A 21,284-nucleotide genomic window follows, 5' to 3' on the forward strand; every position below is an offset into this window, starting at 1 on the left:
GGTGAAATCCTGGTCACACTGAAATCAATGGCAAAAAACTCACATTGATTTCATTTGGGCCATGATTGTACCCATAGGGTTTATTAAACTCAGCAATAATAACAAATAAAAACAGCGGAATGCATGTAGCCAACGGACTCCCTCTTGAACACTGCCCTCACCCCCCCCCCACATCTTGTTTAGTGGTCTGCAAAGTCTTGTTTGCGGCAGTCCTGTCACTCAACACTCCTTAAAAGTGTAAGATGTTACCACTTTAACACTTTCCTGACACAGGTCAGGGGAAGGCTGCTGGGGACCAAACTTCTGTCTCACTGACAGAACAAAAGCATGTGTTGTTTGTTTGACCCCACTTCTTAATAGTTTTGTTAATCACATATTATACGCACACACACACAAAGTGTAATCATTTTGTTTAATGTAATTCCTGCAGAAGCAGACAGAATACTTCATAGCAGATTACAGTTTATATATAAAGTTGTTTATAATATCTATATAATGGGTCAAACTCTGCTGTCAGTATATGGGTGTAATGTTGCTGATTGCAGAGGTGATACATGTGTATCACACAGTAGAATCTGATGCAATATCTGCTAAGTGTTAAGAAAGTCAGGAAGAGGGGAACAATAACTACATTTCACAGACCAGGATACATGAAGAAACAGACTCAATTAGTCAAATGAGTTTGTTTTATTAGAGAGAGAAGAGATGGACCATGAGAAAGGGAATTGAAGTGTCAAGGTGTCAATTAGCCAGAGGGGGGCTATACCAAATGGTAGTAGGCAGCTTTGGAAGATCTACCATGCTTTATGGGGAGGTGTCAACAAGGGACAAATATTAGGGTATTTGATGGTGGCAGGGAATGAGCCCAAGGACAGAAAATATAAGGTTCATCAATTTTAAAATGGTAGCTGCAACTGTCAACAAACACAGAATAATTGTAAACATTGTATCCCACATTATTCATTAATTTGTTAATTAGTACCTCATTAATTTAATGGTATAATCCATTTTTATTAACTAGTGTGTTATGCATCCATTTTCAACTGCTGATGAAGTAGGAGAAATTACCTGTCATAGCATTGAAATGTAATCAGAGTAAAGCTAAGGTTTCAGGTTGTAAATGTTCTTTGTTACAGCAGCCACAAAATGAATTTATCACTTCAAGTGCCTTTTGATCTTGCCTCTGTGAATAAATGGAAATTCTTGAAAAATGGTTAATTTAATAAAATGTAGCAACCACACTCCTCAAAAATAAGCCCCTAATCCTGCAAAACTGTTCCATGGAGGTAGACCCCTCTGTTCATATTGAATCACATTGACTTCAGTAAAGGGTCTGCCGGTACAGAAGAGGTTTCATGATCAGGGCCTAAATGAAATGAACAGCTGGATTTTGGACAACCTGAGTTATAGAGAGTTAACATTAGAGAGACCATAACAGAAGTAATTGCAGGAAGGAAGAAAGGAGAAGACCTTTATACAAATGTTTCAAATGAGTAGTCAATCTCGAGGGCAAAAGTTAGCCCTTGTAGAAGTGACACACATTGTTTTCCCATATAAATTCATTTGATAGGTGTTTTTTTTCCCAGCAGGGGTGGAGTGCCCTCTTTTCTCTCCCCAGTCCAAATCCAATAAGGTTAATGGATGTGAATCAAAGCACAACATTCATTTCTCACTTGGGCCTAGATCCTGCACTGGAATCTGCTAGTGCAGAATCTTTACCTCTGCAATCAGGACCATGGTCTTTACACCAACAGTTCATGTCAAACTATCCTTAAGTGAAAAATTCTGGAACTGCAATAATGGTAGCAAATTTTTTCTCTTAAGATTTAACACCCCCCCCCCATACCAAATCTGAAATATTTTTGCAGTCTTTTGGAGATATTCTTACCTGCTGCGCATCCAGTGCTACTTCCTAAAAATAAAACTAAATCCCTTTACAATTTGAAGGGGGGCGGGGGGTTCCTGAGCTTCTACTAAGGTTTAGAAGGTCTCCGGAGTGGGCAGCACAAGAGCAACATTACTAGAGATCAATATGCCCTTCCTGTTCCTAAGACCACATGCCTACCCACTGCCTCTTCAGTCTCATCTCTTTGATTGCTGTTCCTGGAATAAACGTTCCCTTGCAGGGCCTAAGGGAGGCAAGTGAGCTCCCCCCAGTGTAGCGTATGAAACAAGTTCAACAAGCTCGAAAAAGATGTTTCTCCTCTATTAGGATATAATCATGTAGTTGTTTACTTGTAACAATAATTATTCAATTTTCAGATAGAAATATTATTTTAAATACCTGCCCCCCCCCCGACCTTCTTCTGTACATCCTATGTAGAGGATTGTGTGAGCTAGAAAGCTCGTCTCAGGATCGGAACTTTCCCCAAGTTTGCAGTAGGTTTGGATCTGAGGTTCCAGATTAGGCCCATCACTACTCTAAGGGTATCAATTTTGTATCAGAAAAAGGGTTTGCATCCCATTTTTGTGAAGGTTTTAAATCAACCCTGCACCTTTCTGCAGAACCCCTGGGCCTTCCAAAATCATTTCTGGTGAGTGTGTGAGTCCTCTCTCTCTCGGTTCATTGATAGAGCCTCACCCCTCTCACTAGTAAAAAGGCCACCAATGCTCTCTCTCTACTGGGTAGAGATGCAGAAGAAGGGGCAGGTTCAGTGTCATTGGCACAATTTGTATAGTGGTGGTGCTGAAAGTCACCGAACAAAATTATAAACCCTCCCTGCAGATGAGTGAAACCACTTCAAGACAGCACCCCTGGGCTGGTTCTAGAAAGAGGCCAGTGAAGGCTGCAGTCTCTGAGCCTCAGATAGGTAGGACGAGGCGGCTCCTCAGCCAGCAGGGGCAGTTGTCGGTCTGTGAGGAGCTTCAACAGCTGGCTATGGGGAAGGAAGGCGGGGGCAGCGGCCTCTTTGCTGTTCTAGCCGCGGAGTCTCCGGCACGTGGGCGTGTTTTTCCAGACGGGGAGGGACCCACGGAGCCAACACCCCGCCGCCGCCGCCGCCCTCCTCCAAGTTTGTGCGCCTTCCAACGGGCAGGACTCTCCTTACTGCGGCGGCGGCGGCTAGCTGCAGACGCCGCTGCCCGGCAGCAGAGCGCGGCGGGGCGATGAAGGGGCGGCGGTGGCGCGGGCAGCACCGCCGCCTCGCCCTGCTGCTGGCGCTCTACACGCTGCTGCTGCTGCTCCTGGTGCCCTACGTGCAGGACTACGGGGCCGGGCGGGGGCGACGGGCGGGCGAGGCGCCGTTGCAGCCCCGCTGCCCGAGCCTGCAGGACGCGCTGGGCGAGTGGGGCTGGGAGGAGGAGGAGGAGGAGGGCGAGGGGGAGCAGACGCCGCCGCTGGAGGGCAAGGGGGCGACGGCTGAGGGGAGCGAGGCCGGCGGCGGGAAGCGGCACATCTACCTGCACGCCACCTGGCGCACGGGCTCCTCCTTCCTGGGGGAGCTCTTCAACCAGCACCCGGACGTCTTCTACCTGTACGAGCCCATGTGGCACCTGTGGCAGGCCCTGTACCCGGCGGACGCGCTCAGCCTGCAGGGCGCCCTGCGCGACATGCTCCGCTCGCTCTTCCGCTGCGACTTCTCCGTGCTGCGCCTCTACGCCGCCCCGCCCGCGCCCCGGGACCCGCCGGCCCTGGGCGGCGGCGGCAACCTCACCACGGCCGGGCTCTTCGGCTGGCGGACGAACAAGGTGATCTGCTCGGCCCCGCTCTGCCCGGCCGCGCCCCGGCCGCGCCACGAGATCGGCCTGATCGACGGCGCCGCCTGCGAGCGGAGCTGCCCGCCGCGCGGACTGCGGGAGCTGGAGGCCGAGTGCCGCAAGTACCCGGTGGTGGTGATCAAGGACGTGCGGCTGCTGGAGCTGGGCGCGCTGCTGCCGCTGCTGCGGGAGCCCGGCCTCAACCTGCGGGTCATCCAGCTCTTCCGCGACCCCCGCGCCGTGCACAACTCCCGCCTCAAGGCCAAGCAGGCGCTGCTGCGGGAGAGCATCCAGGTGCTGCGGAGCCGGCACCGCGCCGAGCCCCGGGGGCTCCCCCGCCGGCAGCGCCTGCCCGCGGTCGCGCTGGGCGGCGGGATGCGGGCGCAGCAGCACCGGGCCGAGTTCTTCCTGAGCGGCGCGCTGGAGGTGATCTGCCAGGCCTGGCTCCGCGACCTGCTCTCCTCCCGCCGCGCCCCGGCCTGGCTGCGCCGCCGCTACACCCAGCTGCGCTACGAGGACCTGGTGCTGGAGCCCCGCGCCCAGCTGCGCCGCCTGCTGCGCTTCGCCGGCCTGCCCGTGCCGCCCGCCATGGAGAGCTTCGTGCTCAACATGACCCGCGGCGCCGCCTACTCCTCCGACCGGCCCTTCCTCATCTCCGCCCGGGACGCGCGGGAGGCCATCCACGCCTGGCGGGAGCGGCTCAGCCGGGAGCAGGTGCGCCAGGTGGAGGCCGCCTGCGGCGAAGCTATGAGCCTCTTGTCCTACCCGCCCAGCGCCGAGCCCGGCGGCGGAGCCCGGGAGGGGGGCAGCAGGTAGCGGCCGCCTCCTGGACCGGACATGCAGGTAACACGCCTCCCCCATCTTTCTACCTACAGGGCCCGGGCAATAATGCAGCAGCCTCCCCTTGAGAGAGGGGAGAGGCCCCGCTGGGGGGCGGGAGAGGAGGACAGGTGGAATCCCGCTCCTAGGGATAGGAAAGGGGTGGGGGTGAAAGCCTGTCTCTGTTGAAGTCCGTGGGACTTTCACCATTGGGCACCTCTGCACTTGGAGATGGAGGTGTAACTTCTGGCAGGAGGCCAAACACCTTCGCTAGCTCTGATTGAACTGATGGGGTCTACACAGCAACTAGACACAGGCCAGCTAACTCCCGGGGTAGGGAGCTGTTTCATTGCTGTGTAGATGTATGGCCTTGGGTAAGAGCCCAGGGCTCAAGGACCCTGTGGGGTTGGAGGGTCCCGGAACCTGAGTCTACATAGCAATGAAACAGCCTCATAAGCCCCAGTCAGCTACAGTGGGCCAATTGTGGGTTTTTCTTTACTGTGTAGACATACCCGTAGCTGTGGCCATGCAAGTGGTGGGATAGCTTGGCCGCTGGAGTAAGATCCTACCTGCTCATACTTAAGCAGCCAGCTCCTGCAACTGTTGGGTGCCCATCCTGACTACACTTATGTTTTTAGTGCCCAAGTTCAGTCAGAGCTAGTGTGGGTCTGGCTCCCCGAAATGGAAATGACACCACCACCTCAAAGAGTAGCCGTTGACTGTAGTGGGGCCAGGATTTCATCCTTGGTGCATTTTGAGCTGGAGGAGGGTGTCCCCCCCTCACTGTGTTGAGAACTGGGTTAGATTTTAATTAAGATAAGTGGCCAGGGTTATGAAGTTACTCTCCATTCACACTGGACTTCACTCCCCACTGACTTTGGGACTGTCACACACCTAACTGCACACACTCCAATGAGGCCAGAACACTGTTAAGCTTCAGAGTTAGTGCACTGTTGAGATTAATAGGGACAGTTACTCTTCCTACAATGCTGTTGTTTCAGGCCAGGAGCAATATTTCTGTCCATCGTTGCAAGGTTATTTTTGCAACAGAGTTGTAAACTTTTTTTTTTTTTTTTAATAAAGTGAAAGCTCATTCTGCAACTTTATATTGGTCAGAAAAATGCAGCAGTTGGGTTAGGGATGTAACATCCCTAGACTACAAGCAAAAAAGTTGGGATGCAGGAAGACATTATAGTGTACCCTCCCCAAATCTGATGGGAGCAGATCTAGTTAGATCTCTGTTCCCCAGGGCTTTAGCAAACCTAGTCCTAAACTGTTCCAAGAATTGGTACTTTCACTCCTTCCTCTTGAGACTTTCTCTTGATGGATTTTGTGATTGGACCACATCTGATGTTAAAGGCACACCGTCAACTGAGAGATCCCAGTCGAAGTAAACTAATACTCTCCTTACTTCTGGTAAAAGTAGCATCTTAAGTTAAAACTGAAAAAGCTTTATAATAACTTATCCCAATTTTCTTGTTTTTCATTTGTCTTGGATAGTGAAAACTAGTAAGTAAGTGCCACTTCATGGTTCTTTGGAATTAGAAAGCATTGTACATTGAAGGGAGGATGTCAACCCTAATTTATCTTTACATCTACATCTTGTAAAAGCAGGCTCTTATTAAAAACCTAAAGCTAACCAATGTTTCTAGAATTTTTAAAAGTTCACATGGGAACAATTATTAAACATCCCAGATCGTATGAAACTGAAGTATTCAAAAATGTAACTCCTTTGATTCTTTTCATTGCTTAAATTAAGAGAAATGCAAAGAATAAATATACATCCTAAACAAGTCATATCTTCATTTTTTTTAATCCTAATTTTAATATAAGGTTTTAATGTTTCTTTTATCATATGATTCCTTAAGACTACAAATGTTAAGTAGAATTTAAACTATTTTCATAAGAACACACAACAGGTTAAGCCTTTAATTTATATTCTATATTAAGTTTTATAAAGCCCAACAGACCTTTTAACTGCTTGGGGTGCAAGTTTACAATGGAGAAAAGTGTCTTCACCTGAGAAGGGCTTTGCTTCCATTCACACTCACCCAATAACCTAGTGACTGGGCTGGAGATAATCTTTCTCTATATGGATTATAGTACAGCACTGCTAATACTGTATGTGGGAGACGCATGAAGTCAAGGGAAGAAGAGCTATTTCCACTTCCTTGTATTTGTCTCTAGTACTGTAGATGGTGATCACAGGAGTGGAGTAAGCACTTGGCTACAGCAAGGGGTTTGAAGATGTTTGTTTAATCGGAACTCTTAAATTCTCTTTACAAAATTCCTACTGTAGGAATGTTTTAAAATTGGTTTGTCATATCTAGTGTGACTCTCACATTCTTCTGGCTATCTTGTAAAAACTTCTGAGAATGAAAAGTGGATACTTGATATTTCAACTTTGGTTCTCTGCATTAATTGAAATAACATTTTACTTTCCTAACTTCCTGCCTGACACAGGGTGCAGCAGTGCACGGGATTCTGTCCCTCACATCCTATCCCAACAATAACATCCTCTCAGCTGGTAAATTTGCACCCAAACAATTTACAAATATTTCCTAACAAGGTTAAGACAAACCAATCTTGGCAAGTTCTACCTACCCTGAAGTTTGTTTAACATTTTTAGGATTCAGTTTGAGTTTAAAGATATTGGTTTCAGTTGAACTTTTTGGAACTTGCATACTACGGTATATTTTCATTTGGGGGAAGGGGAGGGAAGTTGTATTTCAGAGAATTGGATCCTTAAATTGTTAGACTCTTCCTTTTTTAATCTGATGGCATTTAGACAAAGCTTCAAGGGCATTCAAGGTTATACTCGCATTTATATGTAACCCTCAGATACAAAATAAGACCGTGAACTTCAAATCGGGGATAATCCTGGATCAAGAATAAAACTATACATGTAAAGTGATGAAAATAAAGGCAGTTCAAAAGAAATCTTTTACATTTACTGTTACTGAAAGAGCATTTGAATTAATTACATTGTAGACCGTTTTCGTGACTGGTATGTTGCACTGGAAAGAATTACTTAATACACTTTTGCAGGGGAAGATCTAATCTTAACACTAGTATTATTGGCAGAAGCATGCTTCTAAGGGAGAATATATCCCTAAAAATGTTCCTGAGAAATTATTTAATTTCACTCTGTCAAGCATGTTTTGAGTTTCCTTTTTACTGTTTTTGTACTGAAATGACCTATTTTATAGCCTGAGGGCCATTTCTGTGTTCTCGTGCAGCCTTATTGCAGTCAGGTTGCATAGAGTGTGCAAACAGAAATTGGTTCTTAAGTAATATTTTACCTTTTATTAGAGGAACAGTACCCATATTAGGTCACCTCACTCTAAAACTTGTCCATGTATATACCCTACCTAACTTGTACTGATGTGCTTGAGCAGAAACTGGTAAGACTTTATTGCATATTGAAAGATCAAAAAGGATTTCTGTCTTTCCATCAAAAACCTCAGCAATTTTGGGCTGAGTCACTTGTAACAAATTCAACCAGGGATCTTCACCTTGCAGTATCAGAATACTCAGTTCTCCTGGGGCAATTGACTGTGCTCAGCACCTTGCAGGATCAGGATCAGTGAGCAGAGTGCTATGCTACTGTTGTGAATGAAAACATAAAATTTCACATTCTCTAAAGTCACTATGACTAAAACTGAAACATAATCTGCCTAGTGATCCAGCTTAACCTGTTGCATCCAATAGAAAAATAGATATCTTTCAGAAACTGTTTAATTTTCACTCAAATACCTATTGAGTTTGGCATAGATAAATTTGTCAAGTGTCTGACTTGTCCTCAATATTGAAGTCCTTTCTACATCCTCAGCTGAATTTGTTCATTAACACCACTGCTCCTTATTTTATTAGTGATCAGTTTAAATGTATTTTCCTGTCCTTACACTTTATCTGAGTATTTATGTATTCTTTTTGTAGTTTTTTTTTTCCTCCACTGTGAAAGTCTGTCCTGCAAGATTTCTGCGGTATAACTACATGAGCTGTTAACATTCCACATTTCTGTTTTTAATGTCAATTACTCTAAATGTCCTGAACCCAATACTAGGCAATATACATAATTGAAGAAAGTTTGTAGAGCTCAAAATCTTAAGAGTGGGATTTTCAAAAGCATCTAGGTCTTAAGAGTACAAGTCACATTCAAAGACCATAAGACTTGTGCACTAGATTTTAAAGGTATTTGGGCATTGCTCCACTCAGTGTTGCAATGCCTAACTGAGTTAGGATCTGAACTCTCATTTTCAAAAACAACATAGGCATTTAGGACCCTTAGTATCATTGACTTCCAATGAGACATAGACTCATAAGTTAGGCATTGCAATGCTCAGTGAAGCAATCCCTAAATACTTCTAAAAATCTGGGCCCTAAATCACTTAAAGTGCTTTTGAAAACTTCATCATCGATGCATTTAATGCTGTGAATTTTTCCCTTGAAGATGTATTGTGTCTTTCAACCTGTTTGCAACATACCCTGCTTAGTCTGAAAACTTACCTATTGAGTGTGGAGCACAAAAATATAGTGTCAGCTAGCAAAGAATATTGATATTTATCTACTCTGATTTAGGGGATTAAGAACAAAGCTTAAATTGGGACTAGCGCTGTAGAGTTTTAGTATTTGAGAACTTTCGAATTAAGTAGAAGTGGATCTTGCTGAAAGTGAGATGGTGGGAAGCTACAGATAATTGCATTCTGAGAACAGCTGAGAATTACTGCTGAGACACTTTGTTTTGCACCATTTTAGCTCTTCATAGGAGAGATTTTACTTTCATTTTTAAAAAAAAAAGCAAAATCCCAATTCTAGTGAATGGTATGGTTTAACAAAAAGTATAATTGATCGCTAAGATGGAGGGGTGGCACCATAAACACTTTTCATAGCTGATCTAAACTCCACAGGCTTAGAAGGGAGAGATCAGTGCCAAATTCATGAGATTTTAGCAGTTTAGGCTGAGATTTGGAAAAACATATTTGCATTACATCATATGTAATGCATTAACAGCTTATATATACAATTTCATGGGAAAACAGGAACAAAACTGATAAATGTTCAAAGGATAATTTGTATCATCTGCTTTAATGATTAGCTGTCATGCAGTTGTCTTCAGATATGTAGGAACTCAAGCAGTATAACTGTTGGTAAAATATTACCTTATACTTATTTACTCCAAATCTGAGACTTCAGATCTAGACTCTGATTCATATGCATTAACACAATCAATATACAGTAACTCCTCACTTAATGTTGTAGTTATGTTCCTGAAAAATGTGACTTTAAGTGAAACAATGTTAAGCAAATCCAATTTCCCCATAAGAATTAATGTAAATGGGGGAGTTAGGTTCCAGGGAAATTTTTTTTTTCCAAAGGATTCTGCGCACCTCCTGCCCACGGCAATCATCTGGCTTGCGGTGTTTTGGAGGGAGGGAGGAGGAGCGAGGACTTGGCCCACAGGCTCCCCCTCCCTTCTAAATGCTGCAAGCCAGCTGATTGCCATGAGCTGAGTCCTCGCTCCTCCCTCCTGCCTGGGGCAGTCAGCTGGCTTGCCGATTCGGGAGGCAGGGGGAGCCTGTGGGCCAAGTCCTCGCTCCTCCCTCCCTCCCTCCAAAACACCGCAAGCCAGATGATTGCCACGTTCGGGAGGCAGGGGCAGCCTGCCCGCCAAGTCCTCACTCCCTCCACCCCCTGCCCCCGCAGCAATCAGCTGGCTTGTGGCGTTTTGGAGGGAGGAGCGAGGACTTGGTGTGCAGGCTCCCCCTCACTCCCCTCCTTTCTAAACACTGCAAGTCAGCTGATTGCCGGGGGCGGGAGGAGGGGGACGGCACTGATCTGTGGGGTCTGCTGGCGGGCGGGAGGCGCTGGGGGGTAGGGGTGGGCATAGGGAGGCTGCCAGCTGTGGAGAAAGCAGGCAGCCAAACAACGTAAGAGTGGAGCATTGCACAACTTTAAAGGAGCATGTTCCCTAATTGATCAGCAACATAACAACGTTAACTGGGACGACTTTAAGTGAGGAGTTACTGTATCTGCACATTTAAACTGACAATCTAGGGTACTGTATGATTTGCTGTACTGATACACATTTGTGTAAATGATGAAAGTCCAATGACAGCAATATTTACCCCTCGTTTTAGTTTGGCACTTCATAGATCAATATTCAGGTGGTAGTTGTAGAAATTCATGCAATATGCTGGTGTATTTCAAGTACAGCGGAAACTCTCTTAATAGTTCAGTAGTATTTTTATATTTTTCCTGATAAATGCAAAGATGTACAAATTTATGATACTGATTTCCTCTGAGAAGGGTTAAATGACAGTGGACTTTCTCATTTCTTAATGGTTTTCATATTGCATGTGTTCACTGAACTGTTAAAGATTATTTTTCCCACTGTCAACCCTGCAAGTTCAAAGAAAGGCCCAGAGTCAAACTAAGTTCTTTCCTTTTCTCAGATATCAACACTAAAAGTTTTAGCAGGCCAAATCTGTGCCCTCAGACACTTATGCAAACTTGATGCAATGGAACTATATTTCAGAAGGGGGAAAAACTATGCTAAAAATAAACAGAATATTTTCTGAGATGCATTGGCTTTGTAAGCCTAACAAGAATATAAAGAATTAAAAACTTGTCACTAAAGCTGGCTGTTAGGGACAGTAAGTATAGTAGGTGCTATTTTGAAATAGGGTGCGTCCTAAAAAAACCCATGGCTGGTCTGGATCAGCTGACTTGGGCTTCTGGGGTTACGGCTCAAGGTTGAAAAATTGCTATGTAGATGTTCTAGCTGGAGCCCAATCTCTGGGACCTGAGAGGGTGGAGGGTCCCAGAGCTCAAACTCGAGGGTGATCATCTACATGGTTTTTAGCCCTGCAAACCCAAGTCAGCTGACCGCCATGGCTGTGCTGCGGGTCTTTTATCCCTGTGTAGACCTACCCATAATCATTTTTCAGAATAGAGCCACATGCTGTATTAAATGTTGGTTTGCCACTTGCATTAAACTTGAAAGAGAGCTACCATTTTAGAGAAGGGGATGGGAAGAGCAATACTGTCAGTGACAGGTTTGATTTGACAGAGGAAATTTTCAAGATCCTACTTCTGTTAATCCTGGCTCTTTCAGTTTGAGATTCCCTTGACCTGGATCATTTAATGTTCAGTTTAAATTGATAGCCCTTTTTAATCAATCAAAAGCCTCCTAATGTAATGCACTTTATGAGCGGGAGATCCATTACTACTTCTGTTTTAGAGGGATACATCTGGCAGCCTTGGCTCCAGCAACAGGCCAAAGACAGAATAACTTCTCAGTAGTGAGAGCGTGTTTATCTTTGTATTTAGTGCCAAGAAACTCTAGCTGTTAGTATTGGTGTGTTAAGCTGTGACAGTGACCTACATTACCACCTTACTGAGTGCTGACCCTTCACAGCCAGGTTTATCTTGCATTGCTTGACTGAAATGAAGATGATTTTATTCTAGATGGCATTAACAGCACACGTTATTAAGGTTGCCAGACATTTCCCCTTATAAGAAAGACACTGTTTTCAGCTACTTATAGAGTTGTCAGACTTCAACCACTTGGGCTGAAATGTTCCAGTGTAGGAGTGTGGGGGGAGCTGAGATTGGCTGGGTGAAGAAATTGGGACAGGGAGCCAGGCATGGGGTCAGAGACCCTGAGATTAGACAAGGAGCCTGGGGAGCAGGGAACTCAGACTGGAAGGGCAAGAGATTTGAAACAAGTAGTTGGGGCAGAGGTGAGTGAGAGACTGGGATGCAGACTGCAAGCCTGGAGGCAGGGACTAGGACTGGCTGGGCAAGTAGACTGGGACAAGATCGAAGCCTGAGAAGTGGAGACTGTGACTGGGTAGATAAGGAAAATGGTATGGAGTCAGGGGTGGGGAAGAGACAGGACTGGGACAGGGATAGGTTGGAGGTGGTGGGGCACAAGGGGTTAGTCTTGAGGGAAACAAGCAGATTTTTCTGCCCACTAGAACATAGGAACCTTCAGAGCCTAGAATGGAACCTGAGTCCTGAATCTCCTAATTTCTCTGCTGTCAGCAAATATCTATAAAACCCACTGGCAAACTTCTCTCCTCCCTCTTCTAGTTCTAGTCCACACAGAGTAACTTATAGCAGTGGTAGGTTATCATGTTAGCTCAAGGGGCAGGGGTCTGTGTGGTGGAGATAAAGGTTCCAGTCCTCTTGATGAACCACCTGCGTGTCAATATGATGCCACATGATGGAATTTCTCTCTTTTTTCAGTTTGCTTTTTTTAAAACCTAGGTTAATATGACTAGTGACACTGTACAGCTTATACTGTTTAAAATGTTATTGGTTACAAGCCTGAAGAGGCTCCAGTCTATTTCTTTTTTTGAGGGGGGTGGTATGTGTAAATTGATAAGAAGATATCAATTATTTTTCAAAATGTGCATATATAGTATAATAGTAGTGGACACAAATTATGTTAAAAGAACATTATGCAAAGTCAAGCACTCAAAAGTTAGAAAAAGCCAGAATTAAGATTGTGCAATCTTAACTCAGCCCCTTTCTGTGATGCTAGTTGTTGTTTTTTTTTTCCCCACGGGACCCCTGCCTCATTCAGTACACAGATTGGACCTGCTCTGGAGATGAATCAGGGTTGTGTGATGAAGGAGATTGTTGTCTGTAGTACCCCTGCTTCATTTGTTGCAGAAGTCGAAAGATGTGTAGTAAATAAAGTAGGGGATTGCAGAAAGGGAAGGATGGGCTCATGGTTGAGGCAGTTGAATGCTGTCGTGGAGAACTGAATTCTATTCCTGCCTCTGCCACAGAGTTACTGTGTGATACTTGGCAAATCACTTGAACTAAACTTTTCACAGGTGGTCACTGATGAACTGGTACTCCTTTTCTGGGTGCCCAACTTGACACTGTGGTCTGATTAGCGGACATGCAGAGCACTCAGCAGTGCAGCTGAAATCAATGGGAGCTGTGCTTGAGTATATAAAGCACTGTATTATGGTAAGTACTCTGGAAAATCTGCACTTTGTCATCTCAAATTGGGCACCCAAAAGGAATAGATACTTTTTGATGTTAATCTTTTGGTGCATCTGCTCCCAATCTATAAAATGGGAATGATTACCAGCCGCTCGTCTCACAGGGGTTTGTGAAGATAGATTGATAAAGCGGGTGATTCATTTGGATATTATAGTGCTGAGCGTCATAGAAAAGCACACAAGAAAATTAATAATTCTGCGTTCAGAGCAGGGTGTGAATAGTGTGTAGTAAATACAGCCGATAGCCACACATTCAACGATAAGGAGAAAATAAAATATTGAACAACTACCCACTCATTAACAGTGCACTATCCATCCTGTGTACTGACAGAGGCAGGTGTCCTATGGGAGAAAAATGGTATGTGATCATGTAATTAAAGAGAGGTTTCAGAGTAGCAGCTGTGTTAGTCTGTATTCGCAAAAAGAAAAGGAGTACTTGTGGCACCTTAGAGACTAACCAATTTATTTGAGCATAAGCTTTCGTGAGCTACATCCGATGAAGTGAGCTGTAGCTCACGAAAGCTTATGCTCAAATAAATTGGTTAGTCTCTAAGGTGCCACAAGTCTTCCTGTTCTTTTTAATTAAAGAGAGATGCACAAGGGGGAGCACATTAATGTTACAAGAGGCAACCTCACTTCTGTCATTTCTTAACTTTGGAGTGCTTAATTTTGAAATCTTAAATGTTCTTTTAATGTATTGTATATTTCTGAAAAATAAATAAGATGCCTAAATTATGTTGGCAGAAGAGTTGGGATTCTTCCTTCACTCTCCCCAATTAATGCAGCTGCTGCTTTGAGGAGGATGACCTGAGTGAATGCTCCTTTTCAGAAGCTGATTCTGAACTAGTTACAGTATATAACTACATTTGATGTGAAATATATGATCAGGAGTAACTAACTGTAAGGTATGTCCTTCTGGGGGAAATATTGTATTATGATTTAACTGGAAAATAATCTATTAGCATCTCCTCTGACTGAAGGCCTTAATTTTAGCAAAGTCTCATTAAATATTTCATTTCTTGTTTTGACAAAGTTTTAAATTCTATTTCGTTAATTCACTTACTATGACAGTATAGTATTTCATGAAACGTAAGCCTGGGAGAGCTATTGAGTTAAATTAAGAACTGTCAGTTTCTCAGATAACTAGATAAGTATGTTAAGGGTTTGTATGAGCCAATTTTGTCTCTGAAAAGAGGTGTTTGCTTAAAGCTGGTTTTCACTGTTTCACAAAGACAGAGGCAGTACTAGCCCATTGGGGGCTCTAAGCAGGAATATTTTGGGGGCCTCCCCCTCATAACACAATAAAAAGTGAATAGGGGGCTTGTTGAGTTGCTCGGGGCTCTAAGCAATTGCTTAGTCTGTTTATGCCTAGCACTGGCTCTACACAAAGGTTTCTGTGTCTTTAATGAAGATGAAGACTTATACAAAATGGACACAAGTGACTTAGGATTACTTTCAGGTCAAATACAAATGCAAAATGCTTATTGTATTTCACAATAAGCAGGGAATCTTCAGGCGTAGGTTACATTTTGGATCATAAATTTTGTTAATTTGAAGTTAAGCCTTCCAATAAACCTCTTGATTAAAATATAAGTAATACTTGCATTAGTCAAAATTCTCCTAAGAGCTTAAAATTTAAGCTCTAATTGTCAGTCTAAGGATGATGCCATTCACAGTCTGTATTAGTGACACTGTAGATTGAATCTTTTGCTTGTGGTCTAGATCTACTTCAGCAGCTGTAAAGCCACAAAGCCTCTGTTATTTTTGTACTGTAACACCCTGGGCTGCTTTTTATTTTCCATAATATATAGTGCTCTTGACTGGGGGCTAAACAAAGTATGTAATTACCAATAAGCCATTTTAAGACTGTCAACAGGCTGGGCTTACTTTTGAAACTGAAATTGAGTTTGCCTGGAGTTATTCCAACATGTTCCCTCATGCCTGTATCTAACTCTTAGAAATTCCTACCATGAGTTCTGGTTTTAGAAGTCAGATGCCCCAGAGGCTGTTGTGGGAACATTCTTGAATGAGTAAGGATTTGGAGACAGAATGTTGTTGGAAACATAGCCCAGCCCGCTTACTGGCCCAGGAATGGCTTTGTGGATGTCATAATTGTATGGGCAAATGGCCCATGGTTCTGAATAGCTGGGCTGAACTTGCAATAAAAGAAAACATATTTTGTAATCTCTTCTGTTGGAAACAATGACCCAAGCACGCAGAGTACAGGCTGCCTTTGTTGGGAGTAAAGAATCCTTATTTAATATTTTATTATGAAGCAGCTAGAATCATTTTCAGTTAAGGGGTATGGTTAACGGACGCAAATGTTTGATCTTGTACTGCCACTTGGAACTCTGGACATTGGCAAAAGCAGTGATCCTGCCCTAAAACAGCTTTTCAACGAGCATATGCATGGGTTCTTAATGGCTCTTCCGTGGAAGATACTGTCTTAATTTCCAGGTAAGCTGGAGTTGACTGCAGTTAAGGTTGAGTACATAACAGTTTAAGTATAAAAACATTACAGAGATATTGTAATTATTCCAAAAACAAGCATTATAACACCCTAGAACTTTTTGGTTTAGGTTACACTTAAAAAGAAATCTAAACATGCTAAGATGCCATCACCTCTGCCTGTAGTGACACTATGCAATAACCATACTTTAGTATATAATAGTTTAATCTGGGATGACAAATCAACATAAGGACATTCATTCCATCTCTTCCTCCACCCTCCCCCCATGGTGTCACAGTGTGAGTTAAGGTTGTTTGGGTACCTTCAGGTATGAAAATGCATAGTTAACACATTTGGATTTCATCCGATGAAGTGAGCTGTAGCTCACGAAAGCTTATGCTCAAATAAATTGGTTAGTCTCTAAGGTGCCACAGGTACTCCTTTTCTTTTTAAGTTTAACCTTAACTCTGAATTTCCTCAAGCAAAATTCACAATGTATATCTCAGGGAGTTTTGTTTGTAAGGACTGGATTTGGGTCTGATGTGCATTCCACTTACAATAACTCTTAGTGTTTTACCACCTATTTACTTTGCATAGAATCTTTACACCAGTTTGGCTGAATCATGAGGCAGGTTAATAGTTCTAAGTATCTGAACATTGCCCAAGAGAAGCTTTAATATAGGTTTTGTCTACAGTAGAATGTGTTTGCTGGTACAGCTATAAGTCTTATAGGGGAGAGACCGCGTATACTGGCAAAAGAATTCTTGCCAACATGTCTTATGCTTGCACCCCAGACTGAATAAGCTGTACCAGCTAAGTGACTTTTTTGCTGGTGTAACTGCTACACTAGGGCTTTTGCTGGCATAGTTATGTCAATCACATTTGCGGGGGGGAAATCACACCTCTGCCGTAGCTATACTGGCAAAAGTTTTCAGTATAGACTGTAGGGTACAGACAGCCTGTACCTTTCCTTGTATGGTAGCTGCATTATAGATGGAGTGCTACCATGAATAGCTGACGGTGCTTAGACATGTGCATAATAACCCCCCTTCTCAATTGTTTAAAGCTTTCTGAAATGTTCACCTTTCATGTTTGTGCAGAGCGCAAGCATGATTTTATTTGTTTTTAAAGCTCTGCCCATGAAAAAACTTGTAATTTTATTCTAAAAGAAGCCTAGTTCTGAGCAGGGTGTGGTATAAAGTAGAAATTTGGCAGAAAAGGTGGCATTGAGGGAAGAGGTGCCTTTTAGGGCATGTTGTCTATGCTTCAAGCTAGGGGTATAATTCCAAGCTTGAGGAGATGTACAAACGCTAGCTCTGATCATCCTAGCATGCTAAAAATAGCAGTGTAGCCACGGCAGAGTGAGCGGTGGGACTAGCCTCCCTGAGTTATGTGCTGAGTGTAGTGGGGGGGGGGTACATAATTGGGGTGGCTAGCCCCTCCTGCCACTCACTCCTCTGAGACTATGCTCTATTTTTAGCACACTAGCTCAGTCAGAGCTAGTGTGTGTGCATGTTTCCCAAGATGGGACTCTCTCGCCCAGCTCGAAGTGTAGGTGTACCATGAGTATTAGGGTAAAAAAAATAGATTTAGCTGAATCAGGGGTTGGCATATGTGTTTTCTTTAACTACCTCCCAGTATTCTGAGTGACATGGGCTGCACTGCATGTGTGTGTGGAGCTAAATACAGGAGTACGGAAAATGTAGTGAATTTGTGTATTTTCTGTGCAAGTAACTTCAGTGCAGCAAGTAACCTCATTTTCTGCACCCATTGCAGCACTATGAAATTAGTGTGCAACAAATGTTAGACAACTGCTTATTGGTTATTTCTTACTGATGATGGTGCGGTGAAATATGTAAGGGCTGGTTACTGCCTGCCCCAGAGTTTCTGCACATCCTTTGTAGGAGCACTTGCTTCCACCACTGACTTCTCTGCATGAAGCTGTGGGAGCATAGAGCCACTGACCATTCATTCATAGAGCACAACAGTGTCAAGAAAATGGCATTGGCTTTCTTATGGTGTGTAGGCAAATAACAGTGAAAGTATTCCTTAAACCCTATGGAAAGATAATGTTAGTTTTGCAAAGTAAAGCACTTGAAAGCCAGGAAATAGAAAAGCTGATGTTACATGCAGAACTTCAGCTGTTCTTCCTTGTATGTGTTACAGTGTGGACTTGAATTACATGATCCTAGATTACTGTTGTAATGCAGCACACCTGCCTCATTCCTTGTGAAAGCTGGACAAGATCCCTGCCTCATGCTTGGTCCAATTCTGTTTGTAATTCCAAATATAAACCCAGAACAACTATTAAAAGCAGTAGAGTTACCACTGTAACTCAGCAAATCCTTATGCACTGTGGATGGTGCATAGTGAACGAGAACATAACGAAGGCCACGCTGGGTCAGACCAACGGTCCATCTAACCCAGTATCCTGTCTTCGGACAGGGGCTAGTGCCAGATGCTTCAGAGGGAATGAACAGAACAAGGTAATTTATAAAATGATCAGTCCGAGCTTCTAGAAGTCAGTTTTAGAGACACCCAGAGCATGGGGTTGAATCCCTGACCATCTTAGCTAAGAGCCAGTGTGGTAACTATAAGGCCTCCTCCCTCATTCTTAAGGCCCTTCGTTTTCAGTTTATTTTATTTAATTTTTCCTGGGAATTTATTACTACAACAACAAAACAGGTGAAAATTGGTGGAAAATCTATTAATTTTGCTGGGTAAATATCAGGGTTATTTTGGTGGACGGAAGGACCAGGGGAAAGTATTCAGTAGATTAATGCTTTGATGAATGGAATTCAGTGTGATTTACTGCAGAACTAAAACAGAATTCAAAACACAATGCCACCTCTAAATTTAAGAAAACAATATATCCCTAATCCCCAAATAAAACTTTTCATTTGAATAAACAGTTCACTGTTGTAGACTTTGAATGACTAGCCTATAAATACTTACATTTAATAATTGGGCCATACCATTTGCAGGGCATACACTCAACTTCATCCTTTTCTCCTGTTTTTATTTTTTAAAAGATTTGAATACTTCTTTATGTCCTGAAACATATTCTGATACAGACTTTAGTTTTCTTACCTTTATAGTGTCAGATATTTAAACTTATACTGCTAACAGCTTGAAATGTTTGTGGTGGGCGTGAGATTCATCAGTACATTCAGACGTGCACACACTTCAGAGCTTGCGTGCATGTCTGTTTGTGTGTATCTTCTAGATTAATACATAGCCTTACTTCTACAAGCAGCTTTACATATACACACAGACGATTGTATTATCATGATACATATCTTATTGCAATGTACTGCATTTTCCTAATAAGTTATTTTTTATATATTTGATATAAAAGTAGGGTGAAAATCAGGGAAAAAATGAATAATACTTCTGTAAAACCTGGGCTTTTTTTCAGTAAAGTTAGTTTAAACTGAAAACTAAGGGGCTTACTCATTCAGTATGAAGTTAGGACAGGTCTTGCAATATAGCTGAGAGGAGGGGTCCTATGACCTGGGCAGAGCTTATTTAAATTTGCAGTGGGTTCTGCTTAGTGCTTTACAAGTCCTCCTTTTCTTTTTAAAAAATTCTGTACTTAAACAAGACCTCTAAAGTATTGAGTTGACAGAATAGCAAGCACTCTCTCTCTTTGTGTATAGCCAAGAACAGTAACTTTTTTTCCAACTTTGTGCCCTTGTTTAGCATATCTACTCACTGAATTCAGAGCATACATTCCCCTTCAATTCTTACCTACTATAGTACAAAATTTCTGTGAAACAAAGCAATTTCTCATTCCACAGCAGACTGTCTTGTTTCAATATTAAAATGAAAACAGTAGAATCAATGTCTATATTCAGTTTTATTTAAATCTTCAAGTTAATAGCGAACTAGAACACAAACCTATTACTATATCTATAAAGTACTTGTCATTTGACAAGGCCTGTTTCCAAATTAATAAATGTAAATGATTAAAGTACGAGTAAATTCATAAGTGTATTTTGTCCATTTATGATAGGCATACTTGTTCATACTCCTCCTGGTCTGTATTTTGTTATATCATCTTACTGATCCACTGAGGGTCTTATATTGTTAGATCTTTGAACAGGGATGAGTGGCGGCAGTCTTGCATGTATGAATAAGCTAATATGAGTACTTGGGTTATTATTGAAACTAATTATATCGCTAAATCCATCTGTTAAAAAAAGTTTGACAGTACATAAGTATACATACAGCAACAATTATTTTACTTTTGTTCAGAGCATACTATTAGCTTTCACATTATTTTATTGTAACTTGATTTCTTCTCTTCAGCCATCCCCATTTAAAATTTTATAGTTGTGTATATTTTACTGACAATTTATTGCTACTTAATGTAATTACAACACTGAGCTTATGAGCTACAAGCTTAAAATTCCTAGTTTAAAAAAAGATCACACTGTTCTCTTAACATGCCTTCTATTTTGAGAATACTGAAAGCTGATAATTGCAAAAACAATGTTCTAATGCAGTATTACTTTTTCCCCCCTCCCATAGCTTGAATTGCAGACATTGGAAGGAAGCGTTACTGTACAGCCAAGGACTGTGAAGAAAAATTCATCCCTGAAGAGATTACATTCCACATCTTTTCAGAACTTCAGTTAATACTAACAACTGTACAGTTTTGCATAGCAGAACAAATTTTAATCATCTAAAACAGGTGGACACAATGACTTCATTTCCAGTAAGGATATGACAGTGCAATATGGACAACTATGAACCTCCACTATGGAGTGGTTTATTTTACAGTTTGAAGGTGCCAGTCTGTGGTCAGTTGTAGGTGCTTTTTCTGGCAACAAGGAGACTTAAATTTTTAAAGTTACTGACAGTACTTGGACAAATCATCTACCATTGCAAAAACTCAGTATTTGTAAGCATAGTATTGTACACTTCAGATTTGTAGCACAACTTTCACAGATCTAAATGGTGAAGTTTTTTTTAAGTGCTCTGGTTCCCCACCCTGTAATGGGGAATTTTATCCTAATACCAGGACTGTGTTTTTAGAGTTCTGAATACAGTAAATTATATAGTAAGTTGTGAATTTGATTATACAAACTCTCCCTTGGGGGGGAAAAACAGTTGAAGTGCTGCTTCCATTTCTACTGCATTGTGACCGAATCCACAGAAAGCACAGTCACATCGCACCATGCTCTTACAAGAAAATGCACAAACCTCTGTTTGTTTAGGAGAGAAAAAAGTTCAGGGCTGCTAACTGGTGTCAGTTGGCATAGCTGAGGTTCTGACCCTTGTGTTAAGCTCTT

General features: G+C 42.7%; 1 protein-coding gene across 1 annotated transcript; it reads left to right on the forward strand.

Annotated features, from left to right (window-relative positions):
• The first annotated feature begins 2,725 nt into the window (after positions 1-2,725).
• CHST7 (carbohydrate sulfotransferase 7) lies at positions 2,726-21,064 on the forward strand. The gene is given in 3 exon segments (XM_077807126.1): positions 2,726-3,062; positions 3,065-4,539; positions 20,521-21,064. Coding segments are annotated over 2 exon segments (1,785 nt in total). The 3' UTR covers positions 4,513-4,539; positions 20,521-21,064.
• Positions 21,065-21,284: the final 220 nt, after the last annotated feature.

This window comes from Eretmochelys imbricata, chromosome 1 (assembly GCF_965152235.1).
Source record: "Eretmochelys imbricata isolate rEreImb1 chromosome 1, rEreImb1.hap1, whole genome shotgun sequence".
NCBI lineage: Eukaryota > Metazoa > Chordata > Testudines > Cheloniidae > Eretmochelys > Eretmochelys imbricata.